The following is a 23,775-nucleotide window of genomic DNA, read 5'->3' as shown; positions in this document are numbered from 1 at the left end:
CCTTGGAGGAAGACGACAACTTTATTGTATTTTATGTATAAAAATAATATGATACCATGCAACATTGAAAATATCTTTGTTCTACTGATGTCTCTTTGTAAAAACTTTATTGTATAATTTTCTTAATAAAAATGTTCTAATTATAAAAAGTGTCTTATAATCCAAGAAATACGGTAAGTTCTGAAATAATTTCCCTTTCTCATTTAATTATACGTCTGTCTGTTATATGTTTTTGTACAATTTATCAATAACATAGTCTGAGTTATTTTTGATGGTCAACAAAATACGATTTTCCAGTAATTCATTTTTTGCACTCTTGGTATGATAATGGCTTCTCTAATCGGTGTGGGATTTTTGACGTTTAAAGGGGGTTGTCCACTACTTTGACAACCTCTTCTCATTCCTCATGTTTGGTCCTGTTAAAATAAAAAACACTTATATAAACCTCCCATGCTGTCACGGTTCCAGCACTTTGGGGGGCTTATGTAAGGTTTTTATGTCACGAGCCCGGCATCTAATTAGTGCTGGCATCACTGTTTTCACCTTTGGACAAATTGAAAAATAAGTGGAAGTCAGAGAGAAGCCACAGCCCTGGCTTCCTGTTGATGTTCAATATGTCCGAAGCGGGAACAGTAAAGCCAACATTGATTGGGCGCAGGGCTCATGTCATGTAACAACCTCATATGAGCCCCGGGAACGCGAGTGGTGAGATCACTGGAATGTCATCAGCACAGAAGAAGAGTAAGATTTTTTTTTCTTTTATCGAAGTCAAACATTAGGAATGACAAGGGGCTGCCATGGTAATTCACTACCCTCTTTAAGAAAATAAATTTTTGTTTAAAACATTTTCCACATTAAGAGCATGAAAAAGGCTTCTCCCCAGTGTGAATTCTTTGGTGCTTAACCAAACCTGATTTCTGTGTAAAACATTTCCCACATTCTGAACAGGAAAATGGCTTCTCCCCTGTGTGAGTTCTCTGGTGCTTAACCAAATTTGATTTAAGATAAAAACATTTCCCACATTCTGAACAGGAAAAAGGCTTCACCCCTGTGTGAATTCTCTGGTGCTTAACCAAATCTGATTTAAGATTAAAATATTTTCCACATTCTGAACAGAAAAAAGGCTTCTCCCCTGTGTGAGTTCTCTGGTGGTTAACCAAATCTGATTTAAGATTAAAACATTTCCCACATTCTGAACAGGAAAAAGGCTTCTCCCCCGTGTGGGTTCTCTGGTGCTTAACCACATCTGATTTCTGGATAAAACATTTTCCACATTCTGAACAGAAAAAAGGCTTCTCCCCTGTGTGAGTTCTATGGTGCTTAACCAAACCTGATTTACCGTTAAAACATTTCCCACATTCTGAACAGGAAAAAGGCTTCTCCCCTGTGTGGGTTCTCTGGTGCTTAACCAAACCTGATTTACGGTTAAAACATTTCCCACATTCTGAACAGGAAAAAGGCTTCTCCCCTGTGTGAGTTCTCTGATGGTTCAAAAGACTTGATTTCACTGTAAACCACTTCCCACATTCTTGACATAAAAATGTCTTTTCCCCTGTGTGAGTTCTCTGGTGTCTAACAAGACTTGATTTCTGGTTAAAACATCTCCCACATTCTGAACATGAAAAAGGCTTCTCCCCTGTATGAGTTCTCTGGTGTATATGAAGATGACCTTTCTGGTTAAAACATTTCCCACACTTGGAACAAGAAAATCTATTCTCTGCTGTGGGAATTTTTTGATGTTTAAGAAAAGACTTTTCGAGGGGAAAATCATTTCCATATTCTGAACGTGATAATGGCTTCTTTGCTTTAGGAGCAGTTCGTATTTTAATACTTATTTTGCGACTATGATTTTCTTTAGTAGTCGGTAATAAATCAGAGGGATCGACCTGTTTCAAAGGACCAGGTGACAGATCTTTGCTGTGAAGGGATGATGGTATATCTGGAGTAATGGCATTCAATTCAATTGTATCATGTGGGATCTCAAGATCATCCGATTTAAAAACTGAAGATGTCAGCTGTCCCTCTGATCTCCTGGTACAGGCATCTGCTAAGAAATCTGCTAAGAATAGAACAAATTATTATAATATCCTCCCATTTAATATTTTTTTAATATTTCTACTTAACTCGCCATTTTTATTGATAGTTTATGAAAAAAAAATTATAGAGTGCTCTCAGTGGGAGAACCAAAATAGGAATCTTGTGGGTGTGATACCTTTTAATGGCTAACAAAATATAGTGAATGATGTTACAAAGCAAGCTTTCAAGACTGCTTACGTCCCTTCATCAGGCTGGTATAACAAAATATTTGAAGAAACCCAATTATATACAGTATATAGAGCACAGGCAAGGTGTGATACATGGACATTTAAATAAACACTGAGCTTAAAGGCCCCGTCTCACATAGCGAGATCGCTAGCGAGATCGCTGCTGAGTCACAAGTTTTGTGACGCAACAGCGACCTCAGTAGCGATCTTGCTATGTTTGACACGTACCAGCGACCAGGCCCCTGCTGTGAGATCGCTGGTCGTGTCGGAATGGCCTGGACCTTTTTTTGGTCGTTCAGGTCCCGCTGACATCGCTGAATCGGTGTGTGTGACACCGATCCAGCGACGTCTTCACTGGTAACCAGGGTAAACATCGGGTTACTAAACACTATATACTCACCATCTGATGTCCGTCAGGTCCCTTGCCGTCTGCTTCCTGCTCTGACTGCCGGCCGGAAAGTGAGAGCACAGCACGGCAGTGACGTCACCGCTGCGCTCTGCTCTCACTGTACGGCGGTAACTCAGTCAGAGCAGGAAGCAGACGGCAAGGGACCTGACGGACATCACATGGTGAGTATGTACTGTTTGGTTTTTTTTACATTTACGCTGGTAACCAGGGTAAACATCGGGTTACTAAGCGCGGCCCTGCGCTTAGTAACCCGATGTTTACCCTGGTTACCCGGGTGCTGCAGGGGGACTTCGGCATCGTTGAAGACAGTTTCAACGATGCCGAAGTCGTTCCCCTGATCGTTGGTCGCTGGAGAGAGCTGTCTGTGTGACAGCTCCCCAGCGACCACACAGCGACTTACCAACGATCACGGCCAGGCCGTATCGCTGGTCGTGATCGTTGGTAAATCGCTATGTGTGATGGGGCCTTAAAGAGAGAGAGTCCTTAATTAGGTAAGATTAGATAAGTGGTGTGAAAGTTTAATGGACCCCAAATGCATGTGGGATCAAAGGGCAGGTGATGCCTTCATTGATTTTTAAGGAAATTGCTCAGATTTGGAAGTGGGCCATAAAACCTCCTGACAAATTGAGTCCTGTGTGAACAGAACCAAAGATGTTAATGAAGTTGTTTTCCCAGACCCTACGATGTTTCTGTGATTTGAAATTACCTTTCAAAAGGACAACTTTCATACTGTCTATGTTGCGTCCTGGACCACAGAAATGTTTGGTCACAGGTAAATGGTTTTTTTTTGTCTGTAATTGTATGACAATGAGACCTCATCCTTGGTCTCAGTCTCTGTCCTGTTTCTCCAACATAGAGGCCACCCACAGGACATATATTGCATAGAATTAAATACATCACTTGGAAGAGGAACATTTGAATGTCCCGGGGACCTTTATAGTCCTGCTGTGTGTTGGAGATTTGGATCTTGTCGTTGGTCTCTATATGAATGCAGGTTTTGCATCTCCTCCCATTGCAAGGATATGTCCCTCCTGGTGAATCTGAGGGCATTGAGCTTTGGATCATGATGTTTCTTAAATTAGGAGGTTGTCTGTAACATAGGAAGGGGGGTCTTTGAATAATATTTTTAACCGGTCATCCTTGTGTAGGATATGGTTAAGTTTCTTAGCTGTTTTTCTCAGTATTTCAATCTGTGGGTTGTACGTCACTACCAGAGGTACATGATGATTTTCCTCTTTTTTCACTATTGAAGTACTTGACTTCTAGGGATCCTTGTAGCCCTAATGATCTGATTATCAGTGGAGGTGGGATGGTAACCTTGATTCAAAAATGACATTTTAAGCTGGGTTAGGTGTTTATCCCTGTCCTTAGGACTGGAACAGATATGGTTGTATCTGAGCACCTGGCTGTAGACAGTGGATTTTTAAATGTGTTTAGGATGGAAGCTGTCCCATCTGAGGTATTTGGGACAGTCAATTGGTTTCCGATACACTGATGTTTGGAATGAACCATTTTGGACTTTTATGGTGGTGTCTAGAAAGTTGATTTTTGTTTTTGAGTGGTGCAATGTCAAGTTTATAGTAGGATGAAATTTGTTGAATTTGTCATGGAAATTTAGAAGTTCTTGTTCGAATTCAGTCCAGATTATTAAGATGTCATCGAAGTAAGGTTAGGTTCACATCGCATTAGGTGCCATTCGTTTAACGGATCCGTTACTAAGCGGCACTAACGCAATGTAATGGATTCGTTAATGCACCTATTGACATCTATCGTAACACATCCTAACGCATGTCAAAATCGGCATGCATTAGCGATGATGAATCACTTTGTGACACACCCTCGAACGCGGTCTACCGCATTTTCAGGTACGTTAGGTCTAGCGCACAGCGAACGGACGCGTTCGCTGTCCATATACCTCTATTACTAACGCGTGCCAACACAATACTACCATGTTAGCGCACGCGTTAGCGCAATCGTAGAAAAAAGTGAATTTGGGCATCAGCGATAGCGCATCCGTTTAAAGGATACGTTAAATGGATGGCACTAATGCGATGTGAACCTAACCTAACGGAAATAGGCAAATGGTTTGATGGAGCATGTTATAATGTCATTTTCCAGTTTAGCCATGAAGAGGTTGGTGTACTGGGGTGCCATTTTACTTCCCATAGCAGTGCCGGTGCATTGTAGATATAGTTCCTCACTGAAAGAGAAAAAGTTGTGTGTGAGGATGAATCTGGTAAGTGTTATTACAGACTCGGAAGGGATCCCATTGGCCTCAAGAAACATTCGGCAGGCGGTTAGTCCATCTTCGTGTGGGATGTAAGAATATAAGGATTTGACATCCATGGTGGCTAAGATGGTGCTGTCGGGGGAGAGGACCTATCGTGGGTAGCTTATTCAGCAGGTCTGTAGTGTCCAGTATACAGCTGGCTGTCTTCCTTACCAGTAGCTTAAGGATGTTTTCTACCCACCCTGAGATTTTTTCAGTGAGTGTTCCCACCCCTGAGATGACTGGCCTCCCTGGGTTGCCTGGCTTATGAATCTTGGGAAGCATATAGAAAGTTCCCACCCTTGTATTCTCAGGTATTAAGTCCAGAAGGTTTATGGAGTCTGTACATAGACATTTGATGACTCAACTTCCTCAGATATTTTGGAGTTGGGTCATCATCCAGTTTGGTGTAGGGTTCTTTAAGCTTGGTCCTTTGGGTATTAAGTGCTCCTTCTTGCATCTGGTTAAAAAGAAGATGTTACTATCCAGTTGTGCCTGTTTCTTCATACGATCTTTCAGTTCTTTAGATGTACAGTACATTCTGGTATCCTCCATTTAGTTAAAAGAAAGCAGTCTCGAAAGCTTGCTTTGTAACATATATTTTGCTAGCCATTAAAAGGTATCACACCCACAAGATTCCTAGTTTGGTCCTCCCACTGAGTGCACTCTATATCTTTATTGTACTGGCTAACACGGTACCAAATCACTTTTTTTTCGTTTAACTAAATTTTAAAAATTTGAATTATTCACCAAGACAATGACAGTTCACAGTCTAATAGAAAACTTCAAAGGATGTGCCAGTAGAGCGCGTTTAGCATCCATGCATTTGGCATTGCTGTAGTAAGAAGAACCCATTAATTTACAGTGTGCATCTCCTGGAGCTCAGTCTGGGCAATAAAATGGCATAATTGCAATTTTCACTCTCCAACATCCACTGCGTGCTAATTTTCGGGACATGCCTGTGGAGTCTAAATAGTCACTAATCCTATAAATTAATTCACTGAGGGTTATAATTTACAAAATGGAGTCATTTTATGGGGGTTTCTACTGCTCTAATTTTCTGACATTTTGTCATATTAAGGCTTCTACAAATGGTGTGTCCTATCTCTTCTGGAACTCGCTCTTGCAACGTCAGCTTGTGTCACCAGGCGCTGCCTTATTCATTCTGCAGGTGGCACTGGTAATGGAGGAGAAGTCGGAACCAGAAGCTCTTAGTGGCATCGGCTCTGTCCAGCCACTAATGTGAGGGTGTCTGGGACCTGTAGTACCATCCAGTCTGGCAGTATTGGTGTGTATTTGCTGTCCAGCTGAAGTAATCTGCTTTCTACTTCAGCCAATTGGAAAGCACCAGACTCTACTAAAGCTCAAAACATATTGCCGGAAACTGCCAGATACAGCCTTGTTCTCCTCTGGTTCACTCCTCTGTGTTCAGCTCCTAGCTTGGATATTTGTTTCCTGTTGTGACCCTGGCCTGTTTACTGACTACTCGTGTCTTCTGATTGTATTTTCTCTGACTTCATGGTTGTGACCAGACTACTATACTATTCTCCTTACCATCTCACACTACAGAAAAGCAAGTAGCAGTGTGGCCCAACCTAGAGATCTCTGGGTAGGTCCAGATGTAGAGGGGTTAAAGAAGTTAAAGAGTGATGGGCAAAACTTTGACTATAGACAATAGCACATCTACTGAAATGATCAAGCTGAATAATTTTATATAGAAAAATTTGAGTAGCTAGTGGTGAAACCTCTCTTGGTTAATTAGAGTATGAGTCTCTATGGATGTTGGCAATCTAAACTATCGTAAGAGCCAATATTTTCTATCACATGTGTTTCATGAAAAAATATACGTTTAAAAAGAACTATTTATAATAGTGCAGAGCTGAGGTGTTGTAAATTTAGATGTCAGGCATTTGGAAGAGGTAATGCATAAGCGAGGCAGGCAGATCCCACCACAATTACACTATCATACAGAATGAACCTATAAAAAACCACAACTTTTCATTCTATGTTACATCTCCAACAACAACGTATGTATGAAGGGAGAGAGTCAACACTAAACCGGAGTTGCACTCATTTATGGTGGACTATTGGAGCCACTATGATTTCTGACCAGAAGAATAGAGAAAGTATTAGCACCCCCCATTTCGGGAGAGATTGTGCCGTAATCTGAATCCTTTAGGATTGAAAACTGTTGCAGTTCAACTCACGTGACGGTATACGGAGGTATAAAAACAGCTAACGACTAACACAGAAAAAAAAAACACTGCAACACAGTCCATATGCATGTGGTTAGCACCCCACTCTGGAGCAATACAGGTTCAGACTCTTCAGGACACAAAACCACTGGAGCATCCTCTCTCCAGCCTAGCTGAACCAAGACTCTACAGCCCAGTTGTTTAACCCTCACACCATGTAACCGACCACTTGATTATAACATCACACAGGTCCTGTCAGCTCTGCACGTGGAGATAAAGTGGACACTCTCCCACCCACTCTATGAATGTCCACATCAAACTAGCCTAGTATTTGATCCCTTGCTGATTTTGTAAGTTATGTTTTGCCCACTGACAAAGACATGAACAGTCCATAATTTTAAGGGTAGGCTAATGTTAACATTGATTTATAGAATATCAAAAATAAAATCCAGAAAATCACACTGTAAGTTACATAAATTTATTTGGATTCTGCAGTGAGCAATAAGTATTTGATCCCCTACCAACCATTAAGGCTGCTTTCACACTAGCATCGGCACGGGGCCGTCGCTATGCGCATTGTGAAAATAATGCCCGACGTGGGCAGCGGAAGCAGTCTTACGACGCTTCCGCTGCCCCATTGTAAGGTTCGGGGAGGAGGGGGCGGAGTTTCGGCCATGCATGCGCGGTCGAAAATGGCGGACTCGACGCACAAAAAAGTTACATGTAATGTTTTTTGTGCCGACGGTCCGCCAAAACACGACGCAACCGTCGCACGACGGTTGCGACGTGTGGCCATACGTCGCAATGCGTCGCTAATGTTAGTCTATGGGGAAAAAAATGCATCCTGCAGACAACTTTGCAGGATGCGTTTTTTTCTCCTAAATGACGCATTGCGACGTACAGCCAACAACGCTAATGTGAAAGTAGCCTAAGAGTTCTGCCTCCTATAGACCAGTTAGATGCTCCTAATCAACTCGTTACCTGCATTAAAGACAACTGTCTTACATAGTCAGCTTTATAAAAGACTCCTGTCCACACACTCAATCAGTGAGACTCTAACCTCTACAACATGGGCGAGACCAAAGAGCTTTATAAGGATGTCAGAACAAGATCATAGACCTGCACAAAGCTGGAATGGACTACAAAACCATAAGTAAGATGCTGGGTGAGAAGGAGACAACTGTTGGTGCAATACTAACAAAATGGAAGAAATAATAAATGATTGTCAATCGACATCGATCTGGGGCACAATGCAAAATTTCTTACCTTCTTTATGATCAAGAATACCCCACGAGGTGAGATCAGCCTAAACTACATGGAGAAAAGTTGTTAATGATGTCAAGGCAGCTGGGACCGCAGTCACCAAGAAAACAATTGGTAATACATTATGCCGTAAAGGTTTAAAATCCTGCAGTGCCCGCAAGGTCCCCCTGCTCAAGAAGGCACATGTGCAGGCCCGTTTGAATTTGGCCAGCGAACACTTGGATTATTCTGTGAGTGATTGGGAGAAGGTGCTGTGGTCAGATGAGGCACAAATTGAGCTCTTTGGCATGAACTCAACTTGCCGTGTTTGGAGGAAGAGAAATGCTGCCTACGACCCAAAGAACACCATCCCCACTGTCAAGCATGAAGGAAGAAACATTATGTTTTGGGGGTGTTTCTCTGCTCAGGGCACAGGACTACTTCACCGAAACAATAGGAGAATGGATGGAGCCATATACCGTAAAATCTTGAGTGGCAACCTCCTTCCCTCCACCAGGACATGAAAAATGGGTCTTCCAGCAAGACAATGACCCAAAACATACAGCAAAGACAACAAAGGAGTGGCTCAAAAAGAAGCACATTAAGGTCATGGAGTGACCTAGCAAGTTTCCAGACCTTAGTCCCATAGAAAACTTATGGAGGGAGATGAAGCTCTGAGTTGCCAAGCGACAGCCTCAAAATCTTAATTATTTAGAGATGATTTGCAAAGAGTAGACCAAAATTCCTCCTGACATGTGCGCAAACCTCATCATGAGCTATAACAAAATGTCTGACTGCTGTGTTTGCTAACATGGGTTTTGCTACCAAGTCTTGTTTGCCAATGGATCAAATACTTATTTCTCACTGCAAAATGCAAATACATTTATATAAATTTATACAATATGAGTTTCTGGATTTTAGTATTGATATTCTATCTCTCAATGTTAAAAAATGTAGTTATTTACCGATAACAGTATTTCTCCGAGCCCATGATGGCACCACGGAGAGAGAGGGGTTCCGCCTATCAAGGACAGGAAACCTACAGATAAAAAGGCGGTACCTCTCTCCCGCATCAGTTGTTTACAGAGCATGAAAGGAACGTTAGATTAATAACAGAAAAAAATATTCAGCATTACTAAAAAGCTTAACAGAGATACCGCGTGACTATTTCTTAAGTAATAGCGTAATTTAAGCTAAGTGTGCACACCCATATGTGAAGGGAGGGAATGAACAGGTGCTGTCATGGGCTCAGAAATACTGTTATCAGTAAGTAACTACATTTTTCTCTCCCATGACGGCACCATCATTGCAGAGACTGTACATTTAGGGGGGACTACCGCTTCCAGAACCCTTTTCCCAAAGGTAAGGTCTGAGGAATCCCACTGCGGAGCACTCCGGGAGACCTTTCTGCCACTTTAATGAATCTGGAAACCCATCGATTCCCCGCTAAATCATAATTGAACAGAGCCCCTAAAGCTGTGATCTGAACTTTTAGGGTACTTGTAGCCAGACATTGTTCCAACCCATTCTGCAGGAACTCTAATATGGCTCTAAGTGGAACCCCTTCATATACTTTAGAGTCTGACGCTGAGAGGAATTTTTTCCAGGTTTCTCCGTTCTGTTTGGTGGTTACCGGTTTCCTGCTTTGTAGTAAGGTTGAGACTAGGTTTGGTGAAAACCCCTAATCCCTTAGTAGCCCACTTTCAAATTCTAGGCTGTCATTTGTAAATTTGCTACTTGTGGGTGTACTACTGGCCCCTGGGAGAGAAGGTCTGGAGGGTCCAGCAGTATCCAAGGGTCAGAGATGGACATCCTCATCATCCATGAAAACCATATCGTCTTTCTCCAGAAGGGGGCTATTAAGACTGCACGAGCTCTGTCCTCCCGTATTTATCTCAGAATTGCCGGAATCAGTGCAATTGGGGGAAAGGCGTATGCTAGGTGGTAGTTCCATGGAATCAGGAATGCATCCAACGCGACAGGGTTCCCCATAGGAGATATGGAGCAGAAAGTATCCACCTTCCGGTTCAGATTGTTTGCGAACAGATCTATGTCTGGCAGCCCCCATCTTTCTTTATCTGATCGAAAACTGCCTGGCATAATTCCCACTCTCCCGGTCTCAGACGAGACTGACTCAGAAAATCTGCCCTGTAATAGTCCACCCGCCTTATGTGAAGAGCAGTAACTGACCCCAGGTTCACCTCGGCCAGTTGAAAGATGGATCTTGTTACTTCCATGAGAGACTGGGATCAACTGGGTGAAGGGTGTTCAGGAATTCTAAGAGTGCAAATTTCACTGCCAGTAGTTCTTTCATATTGGAAAATACTGCTCTGAGATCATCTGTCCACAACCCCTGTGCTCTCTGGTCACTCAGGTGTGCCAAGCAACCCTGGGGCTTCCATCCCTTGTTACAACTTTGGAGACTGGAACCACCTATGGGACACCCTGGGTCAAATTGTCTGTCCTCATCCACCATTCCGGCGAGAGTGCTTCTTTTGAAGATATGCTGAACTGACCTTCTAAATTTCCACTTAGAGACTTTTCTGCTGACAAAACCTCCCATTGCAATTCCCTGGTGTGTACCTGAGCCCACTGAACCGCCAGAATGCAAGTTGTCGTGGACCCCAGGAGGAACATTGTCTCCCGCAAAGTTATGAAGGGGAGATCCTTCGCTCGAGATACCAACCCCACCATCCTCTGGACGTTCTCTAACGGTAGACGACACTCCTGATTGATCAATTCTAGTATAATGCCCAGATATTCCTGTACCTGGCTTGGTTCTATTTTGGACTTTGCTAAATTCAAAAGCAACCCTAAGTTGGTTAAGGAACCCATGACTTTTTCTAACTGGGCTTTGCAATGTTGGGGGCAGTTGCCAATTATCAGGAAGTCGTCTAGATAAGGAATGATCAGAGTGTCTTGTTCTCTTAGATGGGCCATTACCTCTGCCACGATTTTGATGAATACTCAAGGCGCTATGGCCAGTCCAAATGGAAGAGCTGCAAATTGATGTTTTATCACTCCCCTGATTTGGACAGCCACCCTGAGGAATTTTTGATAGTCTTGTGAATGGGGACATGATAGTATGCGTCCTTTATGTCTAGCACAGTCATAAAACAGAGTGGGAACAATATTTTTAGTGACGTTTTTATTGTCTCCATTTTGAATCGCTGCACTTTTAGGCACTTGTACAGTTTCTTTAAATTTATAATTGTCCTGAAGGAACCATCCGGTTTCCTCCTGAGGAAAAGGGGGGAGTAGAATCCTTCTCCTCTTTCTTGGAGAGGGACCTCCCGAAGAACTCTCTTCCCCAACAGTCTCATAATCTCTTGTTCTAGAGCCAGTTGTTCCTCCCCTGAGGGTCTCCACGGTGTTATTACGAAGGATGGTTGGGGGGGGTGCAGAAACTGAGCTTTAGGCCTGATTTTATTAAGTCCAGTATCCAGGAACTGTTGGTCATTTTCTCCCAGGTCGAGAAAAAGAGGAACAACCTTCCTCCCACCTGGGGAAAACCCTCATTGGGAGGGTTTTTTATTATCAGTGGGGCCCTTGCTGAACATAAACCCCTTGTTCTTATTCCTTTTCTCTTCCCATCTATCCTGGGTTCTTTGTGGCTTCCTTTGGATAAACCTGTTACTCCTAAAGGGCCACTTATAGGATGGGTTAGAGGGGATAGGGGAGCGCTTCTTTTTGTCCGCTGCTTTATTCAGGATGTTGTCCAGTGTGGAGCAAAACAAAAAATCTTCCTTGCAGGGGAAAGCGCATAGATTTTATTTAGTCTGGAGATCCCCCGGCCAACATTTAAGCCAGAGGGCTCACCTGGCCGCTTTAGAAAAAAAGCTGCTGATCTGGCGGCTAGCCTGACTGAGTCTGCCGATGCATTCGCCAGAAAGGCAGCAGCCCCCCTCATTACTGGTAAGGAGTCTAATATAATGTATCTAGATGTTTTCCCTTTGAGCTGAGATTCCAGTTGATCCAACCAGACCATTAGGGAGCGGGATGTACAAGTGGCAGCTACTGCTGGTTTTAGCCTCCCCGGCTGCTTCCCATGAGCCCTTCAAGAATACATCTGCCTTCTTGTCCATGGGATCTTTTAAGACTCCCATATCCTCAATCGGAAGGGCGAGCTTTTTGGACGCCTTGGCGATCGCTACATCTAATTTTGGTGCCTTTTCCCAAAAGGAGCATGCTGGGTCCTCAAAAGGGTATTTTCTCTTTGGGGTAAGGAGAGCTTTCCTTACAGGTTTTTTCCATTCTCTTTTAATCAAGGCCTGGTTTTTTTCATTAAATGGGAATGATCTCATCTTTTTTTTTTTTGTTCTAAACCCCCAAACATAATATCCTAAACTGTTTTTTTGGGGCAAGGATCAACTAAACCCACGGTGTTTCTAACCGCCTTAATAAGGCTGTCTCCTCTAACGGGAAACAGCTGCAACCCCCAGAGGAAGATGAAGATGATGAGCTGGAGGTATCTGAATCCCCTTCTTCACTATCCATACTACTAGTTTTGGGTTCAGGGGTCCTATGCCTGGTCTTCCTCCACTTTTTCCCCCTCTAAACGTGTCCTTCACCTGGGTTTTAATTAATTACCTAACCTCTGTCGCGAACCCAGGGAAACCTTCACAGACTGTCTGCTCTATACAGGAGCTGACCGGACCCGGCATTCCACGACAATCTGAGGTATGTTCTTGCGACGACTGCAGGTTCCCCATCAAGGACAGGAAACCAACTGATGCGGGAGAGAGGTACCGCCTTTTTATCTGTAGGTTTCCTGTCCTTGATGGTCGGATCACCTCTCTCTCCATGGTGCCGTCATGGGGGAAAGAAAAAAATAACCTACCCTTTAAATTAAAGACTGTTCATGTCTTTGTCAGTGGGCAAACTTACAAAATCAGCAAGGTTTCAAATACTCCCACTGTATCATGGCACAGGTGTAATGTTTTTTATGTAGTTTATCACAATCCTCCTTGAAGTTAGTTTTAACAAAAATTGAAAGGTCAGGATAAAGGGAAATTCTGCTGTTATTGTACAGAAACTCACACTTGGCCTCACTGCACATTTAATGTTGTCCATCATAAAAGCAAAGTTTGGCAAGAAAGACTGGACCTGGGCTTGTAGGGACCATATGATAACATTTAGCAGCTCAGAAGGGAGAGAAGGAAGATTCATCCGAGAAAATATCAGGGTTCTAGGAAGACAACAGCATCACTACCCTCTGCTTTCCCTTAGGGTATGTTTCCAAAGTCCGGATTGGCAGCGCTTTGGACGCAGCTCCGTCCAAAGCGCTGCCGGCTTTTGTACGCTTGGGATTCCGCATGTGTTCATTGAACCATGCGGAATGACCGCATCCTATACATTGGACTGTGATATTTATCTTGCGGAGACTGAGCGTCTCAGCAAGATAAATTGACATGCTGTGGTCTAGAAAGACGCGCCGCATGTTCAGTTATGCAGGGAAGCCAGAGGCGTCCCTGCACACATAGTGGAGATCATAAAATCCCATCCAGCATGCTGTAACATCTGGCCACTGCAGGTTGGACGCTGCGGCTATACGCAGCATCCAATCCGCAGCGAATAAGGACCGTGGAAGCATACCCTTAGAGGCCCATCATATTTTCTTCAAGTGATTTTCTAACTTGTCAGCACATTCTACGTACGCTGTCATTTGGCTTTGCAGTTTACAGATCTGGTAAGGTAACAGTCTTCTAATTCTAATTCCAGAGGGTAGGTGGATCCTCCAGGTTGCAAGTTCTAAAGAAAAGGGCTTTCAATGCTCAAAGTCATTTGAACAGTTTTGGGTGGAGGAGAATGTTGTGGTTTAGATGCAAAATGGTGATCACACGATTGTGATATGGCCGGACTACACCACCGATAAAGCAGCCCCAGCCGGTGACTGAGAAGAATCTGTGACTTCCCTGTACTTAGTGGTTACTACTCACCTGGATAGTCATATGTAGGAATCTCCTCCTTACACCGCTCATCACTCCTCACATATGTCTCTGTAGTATTAATATGGGTCAGATCTTCACCCTGAAACAAATATTGTAAAAGTCACAGACAGACGGAGAAGTCACATCTATGATCAGCTCTCATCCTGCCATCTCCACCGTTCTCATTACACAAGTATAAATCATATAGTACTGGCGGATAAAGCGACACTGAACAGGCTAATTCCATGTAAAGTGATCGCAATCTGAATATTTTCTATTTTCTTGTTTTGTCTTTAAGTGCTACTTTAGTGAATTACAAAAACAGTTTTACAGTTTTATCTTCATTAATTAATTTTTTATAGATTTCTAAAATTTTTAAAAAGTCTAAATTTTGGGCTTGTATGATGTTACACTTGTTATCATATCTCGGGTAAGAAATAAGATTAAGAGATTGGAGAGGCACAGGCTTTAATTTGATATGTCACAAGATTATGTTTGTTTATATTTTGTTTTTGAGGAGTCAAATTCAAAATTTTGATGCGCAACACTGTACGCTCCATAGCAGAGGAACCCAACCTGTGGCTCGGGAGTCTCTTGTGTCTCACAGGCCCATGATGATGTGTGGATCGCAGCTGTCTACCAGCTGGGTGCATTAGCACCAGGTCTAGCAATCAGCTATGAAGAGTAGGTTTCCAGATGGTGACGTTTGTGAGTAACCCCTCATAGTGGTGCAGATCGGAGAGGGGGTAAGGTAGGAATCTCTGGATCTTAGTACACTGCCTCAGTGTGATTTCTGAAGGCAAGCTTTGGCTGTCATTATACCAGTAATGGGGGCTCTGGGTGTCACTCTTGTGTGTGGTGAAAGTTGGATGTGGCTTGCAAGCCTCGCTTGGGGCAGATTGTGGGTCTCAAGATCAGAAAGGCTGGGGACCTCTGCTCTATAGTAACACAGTAATAAAAACTGAGTTTTTCAGTACTCTACACTGTGCAGTTACAGTTTTAACATAAGTCAGTATTAATACAAAAAGAAAAACATTAAACTATTAATACAAATGCACTGAAAGTGAACAAACAAGCCCGGATTGTAGTACACGGACTCGCTTGATGCCAGTGTAGAGACCATTGTGTTTTTTTTTGTTTTTATTTATAAAACCGTTTTTATTGAACAATAAGCAAAGGATACATAGATTGTTCAGAAGCCTTAGAAAAGATCTGACAAATAGAGTTTTACAGTACTTTGAACATTAGACAGTGTATTATAACTATAACCCACCCCCTCCCCGGGGCACACATCCACACCTTCATAGCATAATATCAATCAAGCCCAACAGGAATTCTGCCCTCAATTTGCTCTCTCATGTACCAGTCTGTAAATTGGAAGCAACCATGGATAGCCTGGCGTATAGATACTGTCTGGGTATTAATAAAAGAAGACCATGTAAGAAAAAACATTCAGTGTATTTTTCTTTATTCAGTATGGACTTTATCCAGTCCATCTTGAAGAGATAGGCTACCTTCGTAGTAATTAAACTTATCCTGTGCCCATAGATATAGAATACTTTTGTGGGTGGCTGCCGCCCAGATGAATAAAATGCGGCGCTGCTGAACAGAAAGCCTCACCAACTGATCTTGTGGGAGAATGTTGAATATGGCCCACTTCTGAGAAAGAGAGATAGATACACCAAAGGTATTAGTGAGATGTTGCCAGAGTGTATCCCAAACCTCCTAGATTTTTTGGACAGTCCCATAGACATTGAAAATATCAGCTGGAGAATGTGAGCATTTAGGGCATGGAAAATCACCTGAGGGGGCATTTTAGATTTAACCTCTGGTGAGATATATGCTCTATGGAATATCAGGAGAGTCATGGTTGTTTAACTATCATACGGTAACACAGAGTTAATACGTAATGTGGCTTTCAAGAGGTCTTTTACCTGGACAGTCAGTTAGTTGAGATACCCACCTCCCCGGGCCCGGTGAAGAGTCTGACTACTGTATGGAAGGTTTCAGTGACTTAGAGGATGCACAAGTTTAGAGGGTGCACTCTAATGTCGTCCGGTATTTCCCACAGTACTGAGCCTACATATTGTCTAACTTGAGTAATAGTAAAGTTTTCTCGCTCCAAAATTTGGTATTTAAAGACAGTGTCTTCCAAAGTAAGAAGACAATGATTGTCCACCAACATGTCACAAACCAGTCTACATCAATTATTCCCAAGCACACGATAGATGGGAGATGGTCTGCCCTATAGAAAGGAGGGATTGCCTCGTAAGAGAAAAAACACCAAAATATGGGTGTCAAATCCACTAATTCGTCTAGCACGGCGCCATCCCAAGAATACTGACCACAGTAAGGGGTTATCCCTAACCTCCACTGGGACCTTGGTAAAACCAAACAAACAATCTACAATTAAGGGTTTGAATGAGGTGAAACCAAGACACTCGATCAAAGGCTTTATCAGCATCAAGGCTAACCAGTATATGCCGCTTGGCTTTAGCCAAGTAAATATGTATAATGTCAGCCAATGCCATCCTAATATTATAAGTGATAGACTGACCATGTACAAAACCCGTTTGAGATGAGGTGAAAATATAAGGAAGTATAGACTGAAGCCTATTAGCCATGATTTTGTGAAACTTATATTCCCATAAAAACACAATATTTTAATTAACACCTTTCACAGTGCACATAATATAGAACAAAAGTTATAATCATAACCTGTCAAATCCCTATGCTTGCCTGCTATCCCTACCTAACAGTGGAGGTTGACACCCTAGGATACGCTTATTTGGCACCCCCACTCCACGGCGGCTGTCCCAGACTAGCCCTAATACGTCCTGAAAATACTATAGGTGGGAAAACAATAAGCAAAAAAAAAAAGAAAAAAAGATGAAGGGATAGTGCTTATCAATTAAAGAACAACACAGGTTATTATGTAAAAAGACATCCTTATATTCTGTACATGATGCCACCCTTGTCTCTCAAAAAATTAGAGTTTTTCAATATCTGTAGAGCAGGAATGATATTCCTCAATAGATGGACAAGGTATGTACAAAAGAGGTGTCACAACAAAGCTTCATAGCATGGTTCAAAACTTAAAGGCATCAAATGTCCAGTGATTTTCATAGATCCATAGACAGTGGGCATTGATGCCAAAAAAAAACAAAACAAAACTGGAGGCTAGATCAAACTTAAGGTACCGTCACACAGCGATATAGACAACGAGCCGATCGCTGCAGCGTCGCTGTGTGGTCGCTGTGTGGTCGCTGGGGAGCTGTCACACAGACAGCTCTCTCCAGCGACCAACGATCAGGGGAACGACTTCGGCATCGTTGAAACTGTCTTCAACGATGCCGAAGTCCCCCTGCAGCACCCGGGTAAACAGGGTAAACATCGGGTTACTAAGCGCAGGGCCGCGCTTAGTAACCTGATATTTACCCTGGTTACCATTGTAAAAGTAAAAAAAAAAAAAAACACTACATACTCACATTCTGATGTCTGTCCCCCCGGCGTCCACAGGGTTAAACTGCTTTTGGCAGGAGCGCTTGCTAATGCTGCGCTGCTGCCGAGAGCTTCCCTGCACTGACTGTGTCAGCGCCGGCACCCGGCAGTAACAGCGGTGACGTCACCGCTGTGCTCTGCTTTACGGCTGGCACTGACAGTCAGTGCAGGGAAGCTCTCAGCAGCAGCGCGTGCATTTAGCAGCGCTCCTGCCGAAAGCAGTTTAACCCTGTGGACGCCGGGGGACGTGACAGACATCAGAATGTGATTATGTAGTGTTTGTTTTTTTAACTTTTACAATGGTAACCAGGGTAAATATCGGGTTACTAAGCGCGGCCCTGCACTTAGTAACCCGATATTTACCCTGGTTACCATTGTGAAACATTGCAGGCATCGTTGCTTTTGCTATCAAACACAACGATACACACCGATCTGACGACCAAATAAAGTTCTGGACTTCTAGCTCCGACCAGCGATATCACAGCAGGATCCAGATCGCTGCTGCGTGTCAAACACAACGAGATCGCTATCCAGGACGCTGCAACGTCACAGATCGCTGTCGTTCTCGTGGTAAAGTCGCTCAGTGTGAAGGTACCTTAAGCTTCCAGCCTAATGTCAACAATAGTTTCCCAAGGTCCACAAACAATGTGCATTGATGACAGAAAAAAACAGAAACAAAAACAAAGCTGGGGGTTAAACCAAACTTAGCCTCCAGCCTCGACGCATTTCCCCGTCCATGCGGTTCATCAGGAGGCACGATATAGAACCATAGATATGAGGTGTCCGGATGCAAAGACAGACCTTTAGGCTGTGGCAGCTGATCCCACTGAGGGACTGAACACTAATAACAAGTGCAAGCGAGTACGGGCGGGCACAACTGGTACTCAGGCAGGCGGGCACGGCTGGCACTCTGGCAGGCAGGCGGGCATGGCTGGCACTCTGGCAGGCAAGCGGGCACAGCTGGCACTCTGGCAGGCATGGCTGGCACACTGGCAGGAGGGTGGGAACGGCTCTAGCTATGCAGGTAGGCGGGCATGGCTAGCGGAACTGGAACTGGTTTGGGTAGAATAGGAACATAAGCAGATACGTGTGGGATAAGTGACCAGGGAAGAACTAGACAAGAGGGACAAGGACACACAAGGTGTGGAGCTGGAGCAGAGCATAGCCGCACGATGCGGAGAGCACGACAGAGCCACAGGAGGCGAGACGGGAGTAGAGCAGAAACTTAGAAGGCGGAGCAAGAGCAGAACCGCAGGAGGTGGAGAAAAGAGCAGAACTGCAGGAGGCAGAGCAAAGAGCAGAGCTGCAGGAGGCGGGGCAAAGAGAAGGAGTGAACACAAGGAAACACGCAGCGGAATAGGAAAGGCTACAGACAGGGATACAAACGGACACAGGTATAGGACAAAGTTCAGACAGGGTCAGGAACAAGACAAGGACTCAGACTAGGGTACGAAGCCTCCCTGGGTGGCTGAAACAAGAGACACAGGTAGTGGCCAGGGTACGAAGCCCCTCTGGGTGGCTGACACAAGAGACAAAGCAAGACAGGACCTGGCAACTCAGCAGTCATATACAAACTGAGTAAATACGTTGCTCAGGCATCCCCTGGGGGGGGAATGCCTTAAGTACCTGAAGACTCTTGGCAATTGGCAGGGGACACCTTAGGAAGATGCACACAGACTCAATAAGAATCAGGAAGTGCCGGGGCCGCCGCCCTAAGCACACAGCCAGGAAGTAGGCAAAGAGCAGGCAGAAGACATGAAGTTCACAACATGGAGCAGACAGAGAGCAGAACTCACAGCATGGCCTGGAGGAGTAAGTAAGAGAAAAAAAAACGTAGCAAATCCGAGCGGATTTTTCCTCAGCGTGTGCACAGCAACTCTCAAATTCTCTTGACTATCATTGTTACTGTACTACACTGCGGATTTGATGCAATTCCGAGAGTCCAAAAATGCTGCAGAAACGCTTCAAAATCCGCAACGTGTGCACATAGCCTAAGAGGATTCCTGTTTTTGTATCACACAGCAGGTGCAGTAATAGTTACACATACGGCTACAATACAGCTCAGAATTGGGGTGACAGCACATTAATGCATTTGTACAGGTTGGGAATAGATGGGGACGGGTCTTTGTTGTAATCTCTGAAGATGAGTTGTGGCTGGAAGGAGATGTCTGAGTAAGATGGAAAGAACATCAACTGTAAGTTATCTCTAATTGTATTGTAATTGTAATCTCTTATATATTCTGCAGCACTGGTATCTACCACTTTGAGGTCACCATATGGCGGTAATATCAGTATTGGCCTTTGTATAGTTTTTTTTCCGTTACAGCAGGGTCATCTGCTGAGGTTCCCCAATACCAATGACTAGAGTATGCAGCCTGAGTTATAATCGGGGTTACCGGTTAGGGGCCCATTCAGATATTTTGCTCCCCTGAGCTGAACCACTAGCTACGCCTCTGAGTATATACAGTTAGGTCCATATATATTTGGACAGAGACAACATTTTTCTAATTTTGGTTATAGACATTACCAAAATGAATTTTAAATAAAACAATTCAGATGCAGTTGAAGTTCAGACTTTCAGCTTTCATTTGAGGGTGTCCACATTAAAATTGGATGAAGGGTTTAGGAGTTTCAGCTCCTTAACATGTGCCACCCTGTTTTTAAAAGGACCAAAAGTAATTGGACAATTGACCCCAAGGCTATTTCATGGACAGGTGTGGGAAATCCCTTTGTTATATCATTCTCAACTAAGCAGATAAAAAGCCTGGAGTTGATTTGAGGTGTGGTGCTTGCATTTGGAAGGTTTTGCTGTGAAGTAAACATGCAGTCAAAGGAGCTCTCCATGCAGGTGAAACAAGCCATCCTTAAGCTGCGAAAACAGAAAAAACCCATCCAAGAAATTGCTACAATATTAGGAGTGGCAAAATCTACAGTTTGGTACATCCTGAGAAAGAAAGAAAGCACTGGTGAACTCTTCAATGCAAAAAGACCTGGGTGCCCACGGAAGACAACAGTGGTGGATGATCGCAGAATAATCTCCATGGTGAAGAGAAACCCCTTCACAACAGCCAACCAAGTGACCAACACTCTCCAGGAGGTCGGCGTATCAATATCCAAATCTACCATAAAGAGAAGACTGCATGAAAGTAAATACAGAGGGTTCACTGCACGGTGCAAGCCATTCATAAGCATCAAGAATAAAAAGGCTAGACTGGACTTTGCTAAAAAACATCTATAAAAGCCAGCACAGTTCTGGAAGAACATTCTTTGGACAGATGAAACCAAGATCAACCTCTACCAGAATGATGGAAAGAGAAAAGTATGGCGAAGGCGTGGTACAGCTCATGATCCAAAGCATACCACATCATCTGTAAAACATGGCAGAGGCAGTGTGATGGCTTGGGCATGCATGGCTGCCAGTGGCACCGGGTCACTAGTGTTTATTGATGATGTGACACAGGACAAAAGCAGCCAAATGAATTCTGAGGTATGCAGAGCCATACTGTGTGCTCAGATCCAGCCAAATGCAGCCCAACTGATTGGTCATCGTTTCATACTACAGATGGACAAGGACCCAAAACAAAGCCAAAGCAACCCAGCAGTTTATTAAAGCAAAGAAGTGGAATATTCCTGAATGGCCAAGTCAGTCACCTGATCTCAACCCAATTGATCATGCATTTCACTTGTAAAAGACTAAACTTCAGACAGAAAGGCCCACAAACAAACAGCAACTGAAAACCACTGTAGTGAAGGCCTGGCAGAGCATCAAAAAGGAGGAAACACAGCGTCTGGTGATGTCCATGAGTTCAAGATTTCAGGCAGTCATTGACAACAAAGGGTTTTCAAACAAGTATTAAAAATGAACATTTTATTTAAAATTATTGAATCTGTCCAATTACTTTTGGTCCCTTTAAAAACAGGGTGGCACATGTTAAGGAGCTGACACTCCTAAACCCTTCATCCAATTTTAATGTGGATACCCTCAAATGAAAGTTGAAAGTCTGAACTTCAACTGCATCTGAATTGTTTTGTTTAAAATTCATTGTGGTAATGTCTATAACCAAAATTAGAAAAATGTTGTCTCTGTCCAAATATATATGGACCTAACTGTATAATAGGTTTAGACATAAGAGAGAGCCAGGTAGGATTAGATCCAAATTGTTTAGTAAATATGAACAATAGATTAGGGCCCAGCAACAAACTGGCACAAATATATCCCAGGTAGGGACGGGGTCAATCGCAATACGGAAGGCGAGCCCCAATGGAAGTGGGCTTTATCCGTTATTTATCCAAGCAGGTGCCATTTTAAAAAAGCAATAATAACTGCGTAGCGCTGACTTCCTGAAATAACAGATAGAAAGTTCACATCAGTAGCAGGCCGTGTATTTGGAGATAGAATTTAAGGTAAAATAAAAAGAAGCTTGTAATATGCAGCAGAGATCAGAAGACGGCACTAATGGAATGCAGAATGTTATATGCTAGGTACTGAAGGAGTGCAGTTGTTTCTGGATTAGTAAACTGTTTTCAGCTGTTCATCTATTCCAGCCAGTCCTGGCCTGCCAGCGCTGCTTCTATAAGGAAATTATAGTCTATGTCCGTGATACAGCTCTATGAATGTGTGATGATATATCTTGCTGCATTGATGACAGGTCATCTGTGACTACAGTTGCTGGGTAGGCTACTTTCACACATCCGTCGGTACGGGGCCGTCGCAAACCGATGGCCCGACGTACGTTGTGCACGATTGTGCACGATTGTGCACAACGTGGGCAGCGGATGCAGTTTTACAACGCATCCGCTGCCCATTGTGAGTTCCGGCCGCGCATGCGCGGTTGTAAATGGGGGAGCCGACGGACAAAAAATCATTACATTGAACGTTTTTTTGTCACGACGGACAGCAAAAACATGACGCATCCGTCGCATGAGGGATGCGACGTGTATCCATCTGTCGCAATCCGTCGTTAAAGTCAATGGCAAAAAAAAAAGTATCCTGCGGGCACATTTGCAGGATCCGTTTTTTTGCCATAACGACGGATTGCGATGGAGGAAAAAAGACGGAAGTGTGAAAGTAGCCGTAGATAACACTTGTTTACTCCTAGGAGATAAGACTTGTCATGTCTGAGGAGCACACACCACAGTATCTCTCCTGCTAACTGCTGTTTGAGACATGATCCAGGCACGTCAGGACATGGGTTCTCCTTGCCTCTCTTGCTTTTAAAATAATACTTTACTTCTGTCAGTATTGACCCCTTAATTTTCCCCTTCGGGTATTTATTCATTTGTTCCTTTTTTATTTTAATTATTGCTATATTCCACACCCGTTGTGGGGCTTGTGGTACTCGCCTTTCTAGAATCTGCTCAGGTTGTCTCTGTTACTGGGCAGAATGGGGAGATGTGACTGGATTGGTGGAGAGCAGTTTGAGCGGGAAGATTTGAGTGTTTATAAAGCTCATCTCACGGTCCAGTCAGCTGTTTGTCGTGTGAAGCATCAGCTGAGGCATCCCTCCCAATATCTAAAAAACAATGAGTTTTTTTATGTTTAAAACCTAGACCCTACACTATTAGACCACAGGCCGAACAGACCTGAATTCAAGATTTTCATATAAAACTGACACGGTTTATATAGGTTTTTTTTTTTTTTTTTTTTTTAAGAGCCCATTGAATTTTGGTACAGATGTGGCCAGGAGCATAGGAGGCACATTTGGATTTTTTGCTCATTTTATTTCAGATTGATTTTTCATTGTTCATTTTGTGTTTGATTCCGCATGCGTAAAATATTAAAAAAGATACTCTTGTGACATATCTATTGAAAGCCTGTACTGTTATAAGGTGTTGTTCCCAGAAATTCACAAATAATAAAAATAAAATAAAATGTATAGAATTTTTCTTCTTCACATTTTGCATCCTCTAACACAGTAATACCAAAGAACAAATTCTCAAAAGAATTAAAAACCTAGTGGTAATA

At 43.3% G+C, this 23,775-nt stretch overlaps 1 protein-coding gene across 3 annotated transcripts in view; it reads right to left on the bottom strand.

The window, feature by feature from the left end:
- LOC143767603 (uncharacterized) overlaps positions 1 to 23,775 on the bottom strand; it is a 36,480-nt gene continuing 12,705 nt past the window's right edge. For 2 of the 3 annotated variants that reach the window (XM_077256030.1, XM_077256029.1), the window contains 2 exons: positions 14,319 to 14,409; positions 1 to 2,059 (listed from right to left, as the gene is read on the bottom strand). In XM_077256030.1, coding sequence (XP_077112145.1) covers positions 855 to 2,059; positions 14,319 to 14,409 — 1,296 coding nt within the window. In that variant the 3' untranslated portion in view covers positions 1 to 854. The remainder of the gene's footprint in view (positions 2,060 to 14,318; positions 14,410 to 23,775) is intronic. The other variant, XM_077256031.1, reaches the window with a different exon arrangement.

Source organism: Ranitomeya variabilis, chromosome 4, assembly GCF_051348905.1.
Source record: "Ranitomeya variabilis isolate aRanVar5 chromosome 4, aRanVar5.hap1, whole genome shotgun sequence".
NCBI lineage: Eukaryota > Metazoa > Chordata > Amphibia > Anura > Dendrobatidae > Ranitomeya > Ranitomeya variabilis.
This window is presented reverse-complemented; position numbering and strand designations above follow the sequence as displayed.